A 15,999-nucleotide genomic window follows, 5' to 3' on the forward strand; every position below is an offset into this window, starting at 1 on the left:
CACGCGGGCACGGGGAGAACATGCAAACTCCACCCAGGAAGGTCCGAGCCTGGACTCGAACCGGAGACCTCAGAACTGGGAAGCGGATGTGCTATGACCATGTATAGTTAAGCATTTTTTTAAAACGACCATAAAAAGATGACCATGTATCGTAAGGCGTCTTAAAAAAAAAGACCAGTATAGTATGGCTTTTTATTTTCAACGACAATGTATCGTAAGGCGTTTTTAAAATGCTGACTATGTGTCGTAAGGTTTTTTTTTAGTTTTTTTTTAATTACCATGTATAGTAAAGCGTATTTAAACCATGTATAGTAGGCATTTTTTATGACTGTATAGTAAAGCATTTAAAAAAAAAAGTCAGCTTTTTTTTAATGACCATGCTATATTAAGGTGTTTTTTTTTTTTAAATGACCATTGCGATTATTAATTTTTCCTGTTTTCTGACTCACTTAGGATTCTTGCTAAAAAACAAGCCACAACAAAACTAGTCTCTTGAATGAAGCACAATTAATAGTAATTGTTTTTTGACGATACAGATGTGCAATTTTAAAACGACATACTGTGTATATACCAATGCTGCATTCGTGGATCGTCGGAAGTCGGATATAGCCGAGTTGTTTTTTCCAAGTTCCGACCTGAAAGCGTTCGAGGCGAAAGTAAACAAGCAAAATGGCGACGGACTTTTCTGGAATGATTCTGCTCCACATAAAAAAGCAGCAAATGAATGACGCTGAGCCACTTTGCCACATCCAACATGGCGACAACGTTGCCGTACGCGTCAGTGCTCCAAGCTGACTCTGTTATTATTGGCGTCTATTCTTTCCACCACATCTTGCCCATTGCAAGTCCACTACTTTTTTTCAGCACCGCGGTCAGCAACGCAACGCAGCAGCAGAACGCGCAAGGACGTCCGGCCCGGGTGGGTCACGCACGTCCGACTTCCACCCGCAGGACACGGGTGGATGCGAGCGGGCGGGTCATTTCATTTGCTGCATTCCAGACAATGGAGCCCCAATTTGTGAGGAGGCCGCCAGACTCCTGCCTTGCCAGCTCGCCGCTTTGTGCAAATTGAAGTCAGAGGAGCCTGCAGACGGCAGGAGGGATTTGAACCAGAAAACCGTCCTCATTCGTACCGACCGACGTGCTTGTAAAAGATGCCGCTCCTTGTGTTCACGGTGGACCTTGATTGCACACGAGAACGATTAAGGCACGCGGTGAATGCCAAGAGAGGAATCAGTGGGCAGCCTGCATGCGGACGCGTGGACGGACACATTCAGGACGGACCACACTGGCACCATGTACATAATATGGCGTATTACACCTTTTCTCGACTAAGATGTTTAGGACATTTAGGACCGTCAGGCTCAGCACCATTTTAAGTGCATGTTTTTGTTTCTGTCTCTAGATGCGGGTCACGACGAGTCACGCTAGAAATAACAGCAACATTTTCTCATATTTAGCTTTCAACATAGTGTAATTTTGTATGCCCCCCCGGGTAACCTATTCATTTATTTATGAGTATTTGAACATTGAGTGTTTAAAGAGAGAAATGTTACAGAAACCAGATAACGTTCCAGCCCTAAAATATTTAAAATAAATGTAAAAAAAAAAAAAAAAAAAAGCTTCACTTATTGACATCCCGACATTCCTGATGAATTCCACAATTTTCATTTCCACAGCATATTGTATTGCTTTTGCCTGTGACTAGCACACAAACCAGGAGTATTGTTTAGTAATCGAGCATTTTATCACATTTTCAAATCAAATGATAACTACTTGTATGATCCAAAGTCTAATGCTTTTCAATGAGCGGAGAGCGTCCGATCACTGTGAAATTATGTTGCATTCAAGGAAAGTGAGAAATCGGACGTAGCAGTTCTGACAAAGCGTTTGAGACAAATGTAAATACAAGACATTTGTTCACGTCACACAACGTGATTTGGAATGACTGCATTAACCAGAACAACAAACAACGAATAGGAAACAGTCATCTTTGTTGACAATCCGAGTGGGATAAATCTGACTTCACCCTCCTCGAATGCAGCACAAGACCGCCATTTTGACTGATGGTGTAAGTTCGGGATTGTCTTTTTTTTTTTTTTTTTTTTTTTTAACCCCAATGAGGGAACACAATATCCAACTGTTAAATATTTCATACATGCATTGCTGCCATATCAGAAAAATAGTTCAGTGTCACATTATAACGTGATTATTTTCTCATTTTAACACGACAAATTCACGTCATATGATAAACTTCACATTTTAACGTAGTAAATCCACGTTATAATGTCATAAATATTAATCATCACATGACCTGCATTCAGCAAAACTTTTGGTTCAGGTCAATGTCACTTTTTGCGCCTTAAGTTCTTATCGCTATATGACTCAAAGCCAAGTGTTACAAGAGATTTAAGCTTCGTTTTAATGTTTCTGATGCATTTGACAAAATGAATCATGTTTTAACATAACTTAACTTAGCCTCAGCAGACCAGTCACTACTGGAGGTATGAGGACTTGATTTTTACAGCACCTGGTATGCAGCAAAGGTTGACTTTTCAAAAGATTCTGCATGTCCTTATGTGAAAATAATAATTGCAGTTGCTCTAGAAATAAAAGCACACCATACCAGATAAGTATATCTTTAATAATGAATATGATCAAATATAAGAATGTGATAGTGACCTCTGATACAATGACATTTAATTCTGGGGTGACATTACATTATTTTTTTTTCTTTGCATACTTTTTCAATATTCCAATACTGTTATATAGCTCTGGTCGCACCGCAGTCGGACTCCCTTCTCTTAACTTCCACGCTCACATACACACAGACAGACACAACACTGCAAGTTATTTAAAAAAAAAAAAAAAAAGAAAGAAAGAAAGATAGGGGGGGTGGGGGGAGAGAAAAGAACATCACAAACATATAGCGTATAGGCTAGCCTCTGGTTTCCATACACGTACAATAAATCAGTTAAGTATAATGCTACAGTTAAACATTTGAGGCGTTTGCAGTTAGAAATGCCAGAACATTAAAGCTTATATTATCTGATGGCGATTGGGGGGATGGTGGGGGGGTTGTTTCACAGCAATGGAACTGATGCCAATATTAATAATTAGTAAGTTATTAAAGAACAAAGAAAAAAAATAAAAATCAAGTGACAGTTTGAAAAGCATTACGTGCTACATCTCCAGAATTTGACAAGACGCAAAAGAAAGCTAGCAAGATGGGACATCGATTGATTGTTTTCATTGACGTTTGAACACGAGAGAGGGACCGCAACTTCCCTGAAACGCCGGCACAAATCAAATCCAGCGCAATCGGCTCTGCTGAAAAGAAAACGTTTTAAGGCTCACAAACATTCGCCAACTCCATTTCATAGTCGCTGCATCTTAACAAAATTCTTTCCAACTTTGCATTCCTAACGCAAACGTTCAAAATATGTTGCCCGAATACCAAACACAAGTGACCACAAAAAGCAGACATTTGTCAATAGTGTTTTTCACTCGCGAGATTCACCGACACAAGCGCTTGCCCAACACGCGAACCACAAAATGAACGCGAAGTCACTGAAAGTCAGCAGCGTGGTGTCATGATGAGAGCTTCAAAAAACTAACGTGCACGCGTGTTAACACGTCCACAAAGGAAAATGATGCGAGTTGCTGCCAAGCGAGAAGCCCCCCCAAAAAAACTAAAATTTGCAAACAAACTTCAAGCCTTCACGCTTCCAAAAGATGCTGCTCAACGTTTTAGGACAAGAGGGAGGGGTGAAGGGAAGAGTGGACCAAAATTAAATAGAAAAATATGAAGTCTTCAATAATTTTCATGTCCATGTGTCTTCTTGTTTGTTTGTTTTTTGTTAAATGGCAATTTAATAATTTGATTGGAGTGTCCATCCCAGCAGGACTTGCCAAGGCAAGGAGCGTTCCACCAGGGGGCGCCGTCTACTTTTGACGATCCTTAAGCGCACAGAGAAAAGGCCCTGTTAATATTATATTGCACCAAACACACTGACTCTAGAAAATTGTGAGAATGACTCAGATTTTATTCAACTCTGACCAAGAAAATACAGCATTATATTGAGGAAACGGCTTGGCCAAGACGATGCTAGTCACGACTATGACCTAACTTGAATTGAGCTTTTATAAGCTTTTTATAAGCTTGGATTCAATACGTGTTTTAATACTGCCCTTCACTCCCAAAAATGTATTTATGTTTGTTTGTTTTTTTATGCTAGAGCATACAGAAGGCTTTGATGCAGCTTCAGACCTGAAGAGGTCCCTTAAAGCAATGGTAGTTATTACGCAAAACGGCTAGCAGGTGGCAGCAGAGTATAAGAGATCAACTCAACTCAAGTTTATTTATATGGCAGAACGGGCCATGTTGCCACTGTTTTCAACAGGTTTGTGAATAATGATGAAACATAGCTATATTCTAATGCTAATTATTGCAAAACGGAAACAGATACGAATATACTTTTTTTTTTTCTCCCTGATCAAAGAAGGGACGCTAATCTTTCTTTTGGTAGGCTCCATGTTTTATAGCAATAGAACACAATATTCTGTGGGCCTTGCAAAATCAGCAAAAATACAGTAAATCAGTGAAAACGCCTGGGAGTGAATAAGTTAAATACATAGAAAAAAAATAAGTTAATGGGATATCGTTTTTTTTTTGCACATTGAAATTAATAGTGGGGTTTTAAAATGATTAGCTCACCACCACATCATTGAGTGGCACTAAATTCGACACATTATCCCTTTAAATTTAAATTACTAATCTTATTCATCAGATTTAATAAATTATTATTATTATTATTATTATTATTAATATTATTATTTAAAAAGACTAATGTCGATATTTGTCAAAATGTTGAATATCAGCCTGGTGTAAATGAAAACACTTTCAATTACTTTATTTTACTTTACTAATTATTAATAACTAATATTAAATAATCTAATTAATAAAATATTAATAAATACATAAATAAAATAAGCCATAATAAAATTATAATAAAACTAATCATTTAAGTAATGAATTACTTTACCTAAAAAAAATCACTTTCACGTACAAACATTTTCAACAATGCACTAAATCAATAAATTTGAATATTTTCCAAATGTAATGAATTATTTGCACCAAGAAATTTTGGAATTGTTGACCACTTTTTAGACTGCAAATGAACAAATTGGTCCATCCCACTTGAGATCAACTTGGGTTGAACGAGGCCCCTCGACTGAAATGAGTTTGACACCCCCTGCTCTAAAAGATTAATCGATTATCAAAATAGTCATTAATTTGATAACTGATTAGTTGTGAATGATTCAACTCTACTGTTGAACGTTTGCTTTGGTGTACTTGGGGCCTGAATTTGGAGGTAGCGGGCGTCAACACTGACCTTCTTCACCACCTCCTCCTCCTCCTGCTTCCTCTCGTAGTGGGAAAAGTCGTCAAAGATGGAGGTGGTGTGTTTGTAGCTGGCGATGATCTTCAGCACCTGCTTGGCCTTCTCCAGCGGAACCTCCTGCGTGTCGCGCGAGTTGGTCACCGGCTTGTTGTCGTTGTTCTCCAGGCGGATGTGGCGCAGCTGGCTGTTGGGCACGTCCTTCACAAAGAGCCAGCTCACGTCAAACTTGCCCTTCCACTTGTCCTGCGCCCAAACGCCGGCGCTGGTGCCGTAGTCCACGGGCGAGCGCATCTCCGCCACGCCGCAGAAGTGGCCGCTGCCGTTGACGCTGAACAGCAGGTACACGGGACCTTTGGAGTTCATGGTCCTGAAGGCCGAGTCCAAGCGCTTGTTGCCGTGCTCCGTGCTGCACCAGATGGAGTACTTGATGGAGCGGTGGATGTCGTCCTCCGAGTAGCTCTTGATGATGAACACGCGCCCGTTCTTCAGGTTCCACTCAAAGTCCTTGGGGTTGTAACTGTGGGCTGCGCGCAACTTCTCCAGGACCGGGTGCGACTCGGAGCCCGGCTCGGGTCCGCCGCCGCAGCAGCCGTTACCAAGCCCTCCGCCGCCACCGCAGCCGCCGTTGGACGAGCCGCTGCTGTCCAAGCTCCCGCCGCCGTAGCACAGGTTGCGATTGCGCGGGGCCACCCAGCGGGTCTGCGGCGCCGGGGCCGAGTTGTGGTTCTGGTAGGACTGGAGCGGGGGAGGCGGCGGACCCGGCATGGTCATCTGCTGCACCAGAGACTGGGCCGACTGGAGCGACTGCTGCAGGGGGGGAAGGAGCCCGCCGGGGTGCGAATGCAGTGGCTGCTGTTGGTGGTGGTGGTGGTGCTGCAACGGAGCGGCCATCTTTGCGGCCGCCACCTTGTTGTCCCACGTGTCGATGTCCACCATGTTGTGTTTGGCGGGCGCGGGGGGGAGCGGGCCGAGTTTGCTTTTGGTCTTTTGCTGCTGCAGCTTGGCGGGTTTGCTGGCGATGGCGGCCCACGACGCCGGCTTCGGGGGCGGCATCCCCACCGCGCCCCCGTTGCCCGCGGCAACGGCGCCGATCACCGAGCCGGCCGCTTTCACGCCCGAGCCCCCCGCCGTCACGTCCCCGCCGATTTTCAAGCTCAGCATGCCCTGCTCCAGGTTGTTCATGCCCGGGGCCTTGCTGAGTGTGTCGCTATGGAAACCCGTCTGGCCGTCAGGGACCAGCGTGCCGCCTAAGGAGCTGGGCGGGTAGCTGTAGCTTCCCCCGTAGGCGGAGCTTTGGGTCTGCTGGCCCTGGGAGCCGCTGGTGCCCCAGGCGGAGAACGCCGGGTTCTCGGGGAAAAAGTTGAACCTGTGCGGATAAATGCTGCTGCTGAGCCCGCCCGGCTGACCAAATACCGTGTCGTGCATGAAGTGATGGTCTCCGTTGCTGAGGGGCGCATAGGGGGTCAGGTAGGGGATCGGCGGGTCGCCACCTGTGGACCACGGAGCCTCGCTGAGGGGGTAGGGGAAGCCAATGGAGGGGGCATAGTAGCTGGACATGTAAGGGTCGGTCATGGACTGATAGCTGTTATTCTACAAACAGGCACAAAAATCACAAGTCAGGAACAACAAGATGGAAGACAGACGACTTTTTGGGGGTGTTCACACTCAGTTTGGAACTCTGGTCTGGACCAATGTGGAAAAAAATCAAGTCACAACAACAACGAAAAACTACGTGGTACCATATTTTTTGGACTATAAATTGCATATTAAAAAAAAAATGGCTGTAAACCAGTTCTGGCTGGATTCAACACCTCCACTTCTAAATATTGAATCTTGGTCAGTTATTATTGTTATGGCTACTTCTTCCATTTTTTTTCTAGTACTTTTAGGGATGTACCGATCACACTTTTTTTGGACCCGAGTCCGAGTCACCTCATTTTGAGATTGGCCGATTCCGAGTCCCGATCCGATACCTCGGCATTTTATTCTGGAGATTTTTTTGTTAATTTTTATAAACAAAAACTATCCCAACATCTTTTATATTTTAAGTCACATGTCGAGATCCGGTCCTCGAGGGTCTGAGCACTGCATGTTTTCTAGGCTTCTCTACTCCAACGCACCTGATTCAAGGATCAGGATAATTATCAGGCTCCTGCAGAGCTTGCTGATGAGCTTAAATATGAATCAGCTGTGTTGAAAATGGGAGGCCTTGAAAACCCGTCGTGCTGCGGCCCTCGAGGGATTCAGTTTGACACCACTGCTAAGTGGACAGTGGTTAAACTAAGTAAATCATTAAAACCTTTTTTTTTGGCACATCTATGGGTTTCTCAAAAGGCTATTATTAACCAGTATACAGGATAAATTTTTCACATAAGCTTTATTTTTGAGAACCTACTGCAGCCGTTATAAAGCATGCAACTTAACACAAATTGATGGGCTAACTAACCTAACCTTTTGGTGCACTTCCACCACTTTCTGCATCTGACATTCACCACAACAAGTATTTACTTTTTAGATTAGATGGCCTCCTTAAATGGATACCTTTAGATCGATAGCCACCTCAAAAGCGCTTTACATTCGACTGCCCATTCACCTACTGACGACGCAGCGTCAGGAGCAACCGGGGGTTCAGTACCTTGCTCAAGGATACTTTGACGGGGTCACAAGGGCATGGGATCGAACCCACAACCTCTGGATGGGGAGATGACCACCATGCCACTGAGCCACGCCGCCCACAGATGTAAGAATCAGGGACTGGGGGACTTTAGGAGTGAGTCTTCTCTGTGTCAGTTTTGGTGAAATAAATATACCCCAAAATGTGAATTATTGATGGGGGTTTTTTTCTATACTTCTTCTTGATATTTTTTTGACTGGTGTGAACATATTTCCAGAACGACTAATAGTTCAAAAAATATGGTTAGTCTCAAGTTTTAATGGCAAAGTTTCTAGGTAGTGTGGCAAAAATCAAACCAGTCGAGTTGAAATTTCAAAAAAGTCGGGTGATTTGCAAAAGTGGCAAAACCACCTCAGCTCAGCCCTCCCCTACAGACTGTGAATGTGACTGCGGGGTGTCCACACATGAAGATTTAAAAAAAAAAAAAAAAAAAAAAAAAAAAAAAAAAAAAGGGGAAACAAATCTGGCATTCTTATATTCTTATCTGCTGCTTCCATGTTGGTCAGTCAGGATGATTTTTTGATTGGCTACATTTCATCCACATCACAATTCAAGAAGTCATAACTGGGAATTGGTCGGCTTTCCCCAGACGTGAATTGTTGTCATTGTCTGCCCAGCCCAATTCGGGCCTGATTATCAGGACCAAGCTACTCTTCACATACCACAGACCAAAAGATAATCTCACAGGACAATCACAAAAGATAGTCATGCATTTGAGATCCAGCCTGATTGTTCTTGAAGTGTGGAAACGAGTGAAGTCGTACAAGCTTGCTCAGCTACAACATGCATTTGTGCATTAGTTGTGTAAATTTGCTGTACTCACACATTCACATTATTTTGAAATGCCATCAAATCTATTACTTTATTGTCTTCTCACTTAAACGCATCACCAAAATAAAGCTTAGCTCACATTTAACCAGCTCTTTAACTTCAGCTTTAAACTTAAATGAGCTTTTCTTTTCCATAATCCCCCCTCCTCCCCTCCCAAAAATACCTTATCAGTGGTTTGGACCAGAGTTCCGGAGTCCAAGTGTAAACACAGCTCTGATGTGGTAAAAACACAATGCAAGTGGCCCACCTGGTTGGACTGGCCAGTGAGATAGGGCTCGAAGTCGTTATCGTGCACAGTGTCTTTCTGGTGCAGGGAGCCGTTCTGCACAGAAACTGGAAAGCCTGCAATCAAACGTGACGCACACAGAGGACAGCAATATTGAGGGACGATGTTGACACAACAGAATGCTTGAGGTGCCTGAAAGTAAAGAATCGGCCCCTCAACTGCAGCATCGAAACATACTGCTCCATTGAGAATCTAATTTTGTGGATTTGTACAATGCACGATTGACAATAAAAGGATTTTCATCTGTTTATAAACAGGCACTTTGACCAATCCTGTACGCTGCCACGTGCAATGGACATACTCCCATTTTTATTTTTTTATTTTTTTATTTTTTTAACAAAATATAACTCCAAAAAAATGTAAAATCATCATTCAACATTACCCTTCAATTTTCAGGTAGTGTCTGGGGGGATATAAAAGGGGTTCCCTGTAGCCTACTTTTGCACAGCTCTTTTATTTCGCTCAGATATGAAGCATTCCTTTTCAGCTTGAGTCGAGCATCCGTATACACAACTTGCGTACAAGTGTAACACAAGTCATTTATTTCTTACCTTTGCTGGCATCTTGTCCTTTCGAGATCTTAGTAGAAGGAATGCATGTAGGAGGAAAGACAGGAAGAACGTGAGTGAAGCATCACATGATCGTGCAAACCTGACAAGTATTGTAGGGGGCTTCTGGATTAATAATAAACATAACAACAACAACCAGCTACTGGAGATTGTAGTCCAAGCAGGCCTTGATTACAAGAAGTTAGCTTGCCTCTCAGTAGGATATGTGTTCTACATCTGCAACATGCAAGTAAGAACATATTCTTGCTGCTAACCTGCGGGTCAATGCTGGCGGCGGACATCATGGATCGTCCAGCTGTTGTTGTGTTTAGAGGCCCCCACCCCCCACCCCCTCCCCGGACAATTCGTGCAGTGAGTGAGCAGCCTTTTATTTTTTTTATTTTTTTTTAGTGGAGATGCTGCGATGTCACTTTGCTCCAGCAGTAGTTAGCCGGCGTCTCTGTTCGACTTGTCGGACTTGTAGCAGCAGCGGTAGTAGCAGCAGGCGCGGAGAGGGGCGGCCTCGCTTTTTGTCGTCGTTGTTGTCGTAGTTCGCTGCTGACACTTCACAACAGACAGTCCTGCCAATATGAAGCCGGCCTGGCTTCTTTTTTTCCTCTTTCTAGCCAACCGTAGCCACCGTCACATTAATAGTGGAGGCGAGCTGCCTCGGCGGTGGCCCTGCTCGTGCTAACTTAGCCGAAAGGCGAGCTTCCTTCCACCGGGTCTGCTAGCCGGAAGTGACGCCGCTATCGTAAACGCCGCGTCTCCGGCTACCTAGCAGCACAGCACCCATGCTAGCACCTTTACTAGGAGGGCCTAAAGTTGCCAAACGCTGCAATAGCATGACATTTAACGCGTGTTTTCTTCGTGTCTTTTCCTTCCTTCTGGGAGGCAGTGAGGATTTACATTTATTAAGCATCACCGCCCCCCTCCCCATACATATCAAGACACAAGGAAGTGGAAGCCTGGCTGGGAAAACACGGAAGTTGCAACAATTAAAATAGAGGACATTCAGACAGTAATAATGTGGGCTAAAACCTTGCATTGTAATCAGTGTCAATACAGGTAAATAACACAACTGTTAACTAAGAGCAACAGCGATATGAAGATGCTGCCAATTCACTCACAATTTTGGAAAGTTCCAATAGAAACTAAAGTAGTTCCTTCACGTTTAATGGTAAAAACCTCTATTAAAATAAAAAAATAAAAAACACCTGTTGTACACTATTCAAAATTTACACAATATTCCCATACAAACAATTTTGTTTCCACATTGTATTTGGCATAATAGTTTAACATTACAGAATTTCCAAAACATTCATGTTAGAATTATCACATGAACATCTCTTTAGTCATAATAAAAAAAACAAAAACAAAAACATTGCAAATCATTTTTCTCCTTTCAAATGAATGGAAGCAGTGTCATTAACATGCTTTCTAGGCTCCCCCCAAAAAAACACCAAACATTTTTGAAATGTGTTTTTTTGTTTGTTTGTTTTTTTAAATAAGAAACATTTGAATATTGTATTTCAAAGGGCCTACCCGTGGTTCTCAGATTAAAACATAAATTTGTTTGATCAAGAATCATTGCATCCAAACGTATTTTGGTTATAGTGTATTAATATATGTGTATTGAAGCAAGCGTATAATAGCTCGCAGGACCTATCTGTCCAAAGCTCTACAGCAGCTTGGGTGGCCAGGCGTCCTGATTTAGGCAGGACGGTCCTAATTTTCAGTGATGTGTCCTTGTGTCCTGCACAACCCTAAGCAGGATGCTGGTTTCTCCTCCCTTTTAAATAAAATGAGCAGCTGTTACGTTTAGGTGACCCAACATCAATCCCTCCCCACGTTTGTCACAACTGGTCTGTGATTGGCCAAGAGTGGCTTCTGTTATAGAAGTATGTCACTGCTTAGTGGGTTTAAAACATGGTAGTGTAAACTAAATAAATTGTCAAAAAGAAGTTTGACTTTTTATTGATTTTTTTTTTACCATTTAGTTACACAAACATGATATATAAACCATGCAAAACTTAATGTTGATGAAAATACACCACGAGTCTGATGAACAGTGTTCCCTTGTTTTCCGCTGGGGTTAGGTTCCAAAAAATACTGGCAAAAAATGAAATCCGCAAAGTAGTTAGCTTTATGTTTTACATTCATTATAAATGTTTTAAGGCTCTAAAACCCCTCACCACACAGTTTATATTGTGGCGCCGCCCCAAAATTGCTAAACATTGAAGCCATTAAAAGTGAACCGCGTTATAGCGAGGGAACACTTATTAATTTTTTTTAAATATGCCCTCCTTTTTGACCTTATGGAAGTTGCCACCCTACTAACACGGCACAAACAAACTTGCTATTTTTTGGTTAGCAGGAAACTGAGCCATGACGTGGTCACATGGCGTTGTTGAAAGGTGAATCCGGATTGCTATTGGCTGCCACTGGCAGTACATGCTAGCACAAGATTTCGCCAGCTAACACTGTCTTAGAACAGGAGTAAGCCTATTTGGCTGCCTAAACGTCTGGATGTTGGCCTCTCTTGCCATTCTAGCAACCAACGAAAAGGAGTTTATAAACGTGGATGTTAGCCGGACCTGACTGACACACTATTTTAGCATTAGCTAGGACGAGTACAACCCGATGGGGATGGATTTAAAGTGGGACCAAAGAGAAAACAGCATCCTGGCCTCTGCTGTTGGCCAGGATACCTGCGCTCCGTTTCACAGAGCAGATTTAGTGAAAACTCTGAGTATGTTAACCCTGAAATGCGGGAAACTCTTGAGTTTCCCCTTTCAGGAAGTGAAGTAACTCAAACCAGAGAAAGAGGGGTAACTCTAGCCCAGGGGTCTCCAAGTTTGGTCCTCGAGATCCCCTATCCAGCCTCTTTTCCATATTTCTCTCCACTAACACACCTGATTCATGATCGGGATCATTATCAGGCTTCTGCAAAGCTTGCTGATTAGCTGATCATTAGATTCAGTTGTGCTGAAGGACGGAGACATGGAAAAAAAGGCTGGATTGGGGCTCTCGGGGACCGAACGTGGAGACCCCTGCTCTAGCCCTTTTATTAAAGAGAGTATAATTAAGCGCTCGATCAGTTACCGTAGTAACAGACTATGAACCTAACCTGGTCAGTACCAGCTATCACAATGAACCCCAAGTTTCTCTCCATCTCCGCCTCCTCTAAGCCACACACAAAATTTGATTTCCTCATTCATTCAGTCACCTGATGAGTTTTGGTGAAACATTCAGGGTTAGTCTCATATAGTTTGTTGAACCTGCTTTGTGAAACGGACATATAGCAAGCGAAAAAAACAAGGATAAGCTCTACTTTTGCGTGCCTAAACTTGTTGATCCAGAACGTAAATTGATCGCAGAAAGGTGGCAACAAAACGATCTGGCGTATCACTCAAGCGCTCAATAATGCACCTGGTAGGTGCAAGTGAAGGACCAGTAAATGACGTGACGTCACATCCGTTCGTGTGGGACCTTGCATAAATTAACAAGACACAAAGATGAGAACACCAGGTATTTATTAAACTTGACAATATTGCTCTGTTTCCCCATCAATAGCTTGAAATGCTTCATCAGATGTCGGCCTACTCTTTAAATGATTAAATCTCAAACATGTCCAACTACTTTCAAAATTTCAAGGACGCATCTGTTGAGGAAGGACGCATCTGTACTTGCTCCTGCACTCGCTCGTGAATCTAACTACTTGTTGATTTTTGCATTGGGATTTTTAACTACATTGTTGCAGAATGCCTGGCGGAAAAAGAGCTGACGAGATTGAGGAGATAAAATCTTCTCTTAAAAAACTCAGTGGAATGGTTGCCGAATTACTTGAAATGAAGAAGAGCATTGAGCCACTTCTTCAGGAAATACAGCAATTGAAGAAAGAGACACAGGAAAAAGATCGACGCATTGTTGCCTTGGAACAAAAAGTGGACGATTTGGAACAAAATCTTCGTATCAACGATGTGATAGTCACCGGTATCAAGATCAAGCCGCGCCGTGGCCCTTTGAGAGCTGCGGCTAGCACGAGCACGGAAGATTCTGACCAACATTCAGGGAACGAGACTGTGGAACAGCAAGTGACACTTCAACTCAGAGATTTGGGATTAACTGTTGATCCTGCGCACATTCAGATGTGCTTTTCGCTTCCAACTGGAGGGACACGACCACCGGCAGTTCTGATCAGGTTTGTTGACAGAAAGAAAAAGATTGCTCTTCTGAGAGACCGTCACAAGCGTCGTGGGAAACATGTCTACATCAACGAAAACCTCACCAAACGAAATGCTGACATCGCCAAAAAGGCTCGACTAATGAGAAAGAATGGACTTATCGAAAGCACGTGGACAAAAGACTGCCGAATTTTTATTCAAACTAAAGATAACTCTGGTCAACTAAAAACACGAATCGTGAAAGGAGCTGAGGAATTGGCAGCGCTTGAGAGACAACAGTAATTCACAATATCACAACAACAACAACAACAACATCACTAAATACCCAAAGCTGGAGTTGTATATGATTATTTGCTGACCCCGGGTTTTCACCGGTTGCGGTTGCGGTGCGGTTGCGGTGCGGTCCGGCGACGCAAGCAATTAGATTCCATTCATTTGAATGGTGCAGTTTACACCGCTTGCGGGTGCGTTGCGTGTCGACTGCGGAAGGCCTGCGGCGTGCCGCAGCCCTTCCGCAAGGATAGACCTATTTTCTATTTTTGCCGGACACCGCAGCGGTAGGCCTCCGGCAAATGGCAAGCTAGCACAAAACACATCGAGCGGGACAGGAAGACCGAGGCAGTTTCAAAATAAATTTCCGGTTACCTTTCAGAATAAAACACTCGCCAGCTCCTATTTCGCAAGTTTTTCAGCAAAACGTGACGTGGGCGTCGCCGGGCCATGTGCTCATTCACGGTTTAGACACCAGCGAACATGGACGAGGAGAGGTTTATATTGGAGGTGGAAAACCACAAAATAATATATGACACGGCACATCCTTTTTATAAGGACTGTAATGTATTGTGAGTTTGATGTTCGCGATTGCTTGTTGTGCCCGTCTCGCTTGCCGTACTGAGCGGCAGCCGGACGGGGAAGACAGAAATAAAGAGTGGACCCGCACTGACCCGACTCTCGTTATTAATATACTTTACAAGGACAACCAAAAAAAGGATGCTGCATGGAATCTCATAGCAGAAGAAGAAGAAAAGGTTCAATCAAAAGAAGTCCACCTCTCTTTCTGCTTCTCTGTTGAGCAGACTTTCTGTATGTTTGTCGTTGTGAAATGCCACATGATCGCGCGCGCGCGGTCCCGCGAGACACGTTGGGAAGTGGGCGGCGACGGAGCTGCCGGACCGCAGCTGTGCGGAGCCGGTGTGGATTGACAAAAAAATTGACCCGTCCGGAGCACGCAGTCAAGACGCACCGCACCGCAACCGCACCGCAACCGCATCCAGTGAAAACCCGGGGTTACTCTTGTTTATACACCTGCATTGATAACATGTATTGCTGTTCCCGTTTGAATCTAAATATTGTCTGGCTCGAATTCCGTTTGGACATTTGTTCTAACAGTCAAGGCTACATGATAAGGCTGTATTGTGGCTCCAATGAATCTGCTGTCAATACGCAAAATGGGGGTTGGTGGTCTGGTTCCTGGAATGCAGCTGGCGTGGGCCGCTCTGCTGGGTGAGCTAGGCTGGGCAGCGCACAGGAGTCATCAGATCCACAACATGCTAGCAACCAGTGGTGCTACCTGACCAGAATCGAGTGCTGAAATTGCTTGAAAGCAATGGGCCGAATGCAAGCCGATCTACTCTTCTGGAAAGCACAACATGTGTGAAAGCTGATCCGAGGTCAGCGAAGACCCTACTGGTGAAAGAGAAGAATTGCGCTTGCCTTGGCTGCTCACCTGGCGGGGTGGGCTTGCTGGTGGCGTCTGGGGACCGACTCACCAGTGCCAAATGACTGGGACTAGCCACAATCTACACACGGACATTCAAGATGAACTGAGCGAGCAGTGTCTGGGATAGTATGGGATGGATAACGATACAAATTAATGACTATTCTAAATATTGTATATGATTGATGCGTTATAGTAATGGGTCGATGGGGACGGGTCTCGAATAAGCTTCGGCTTCTACCCGTCAGCCCTTCTTTCGGACGTCAATGTTGCAAATGATGTGATGTGATTGATGTAAACTGTAATGTGTCCGAAAGGAAAAAATGAATAAACTAAACTAAACTCAACTTT

The 15,999-nt window shown here is 43.7% G+C and overlaps 1 protein-coding gene across 1 annotated transcript; it reads right to left on the bottom strand.

Annotated features, from left to right (window-relative positions):
* Positions 1 to 2,623: 2,623 nt before the first annotated feature.
* ythdf1 (YTH N6-methyladenosine RNA binding protein F1) lies at positions 2,624 to 11,713 on the bottom strand. Its single transcript, XM_077513298.1, has 5 exons — positions 10,020 to 11,713; positions 9,748 to 9,775; positions 9,158 to 9,252; positions 5,397 to 6,995; positions 2,624 to 3,960 (listed from the first exon to the last, which is right to left on the bottom strand). The coding sequence occupies exons 1-5, from the start codon at positions 10,047 to 10,049 to the stop codon at positions 3,946 to 3,948; spliced, it is 1,767 nt and encodes a 588-aa protein (XP_077369424.1). The 5' UTR covers positions 10,050 to 11,713; the 3' UTR covers positions 2,624 to 3,945.
* Between the last annotated feature and the right edge of the window lie 4,286 nt (positions 11,714 to 15,999).

This window comes from Festucalex cinctus, chromosome 2, assembly GCF_051991245.1.
Source record: "Festucalex cinctus isolate MCC-2025b chromosome 2, RoL_Fcin_1.0, whole genome shotgun sequence".
Taxonomy (NCBI): Eukaryota; Metazoa; Chordata; class Actinopteri; order Syngnathiformes; family Syngnathidae; genus Festucalex; species Festucalex cinctus.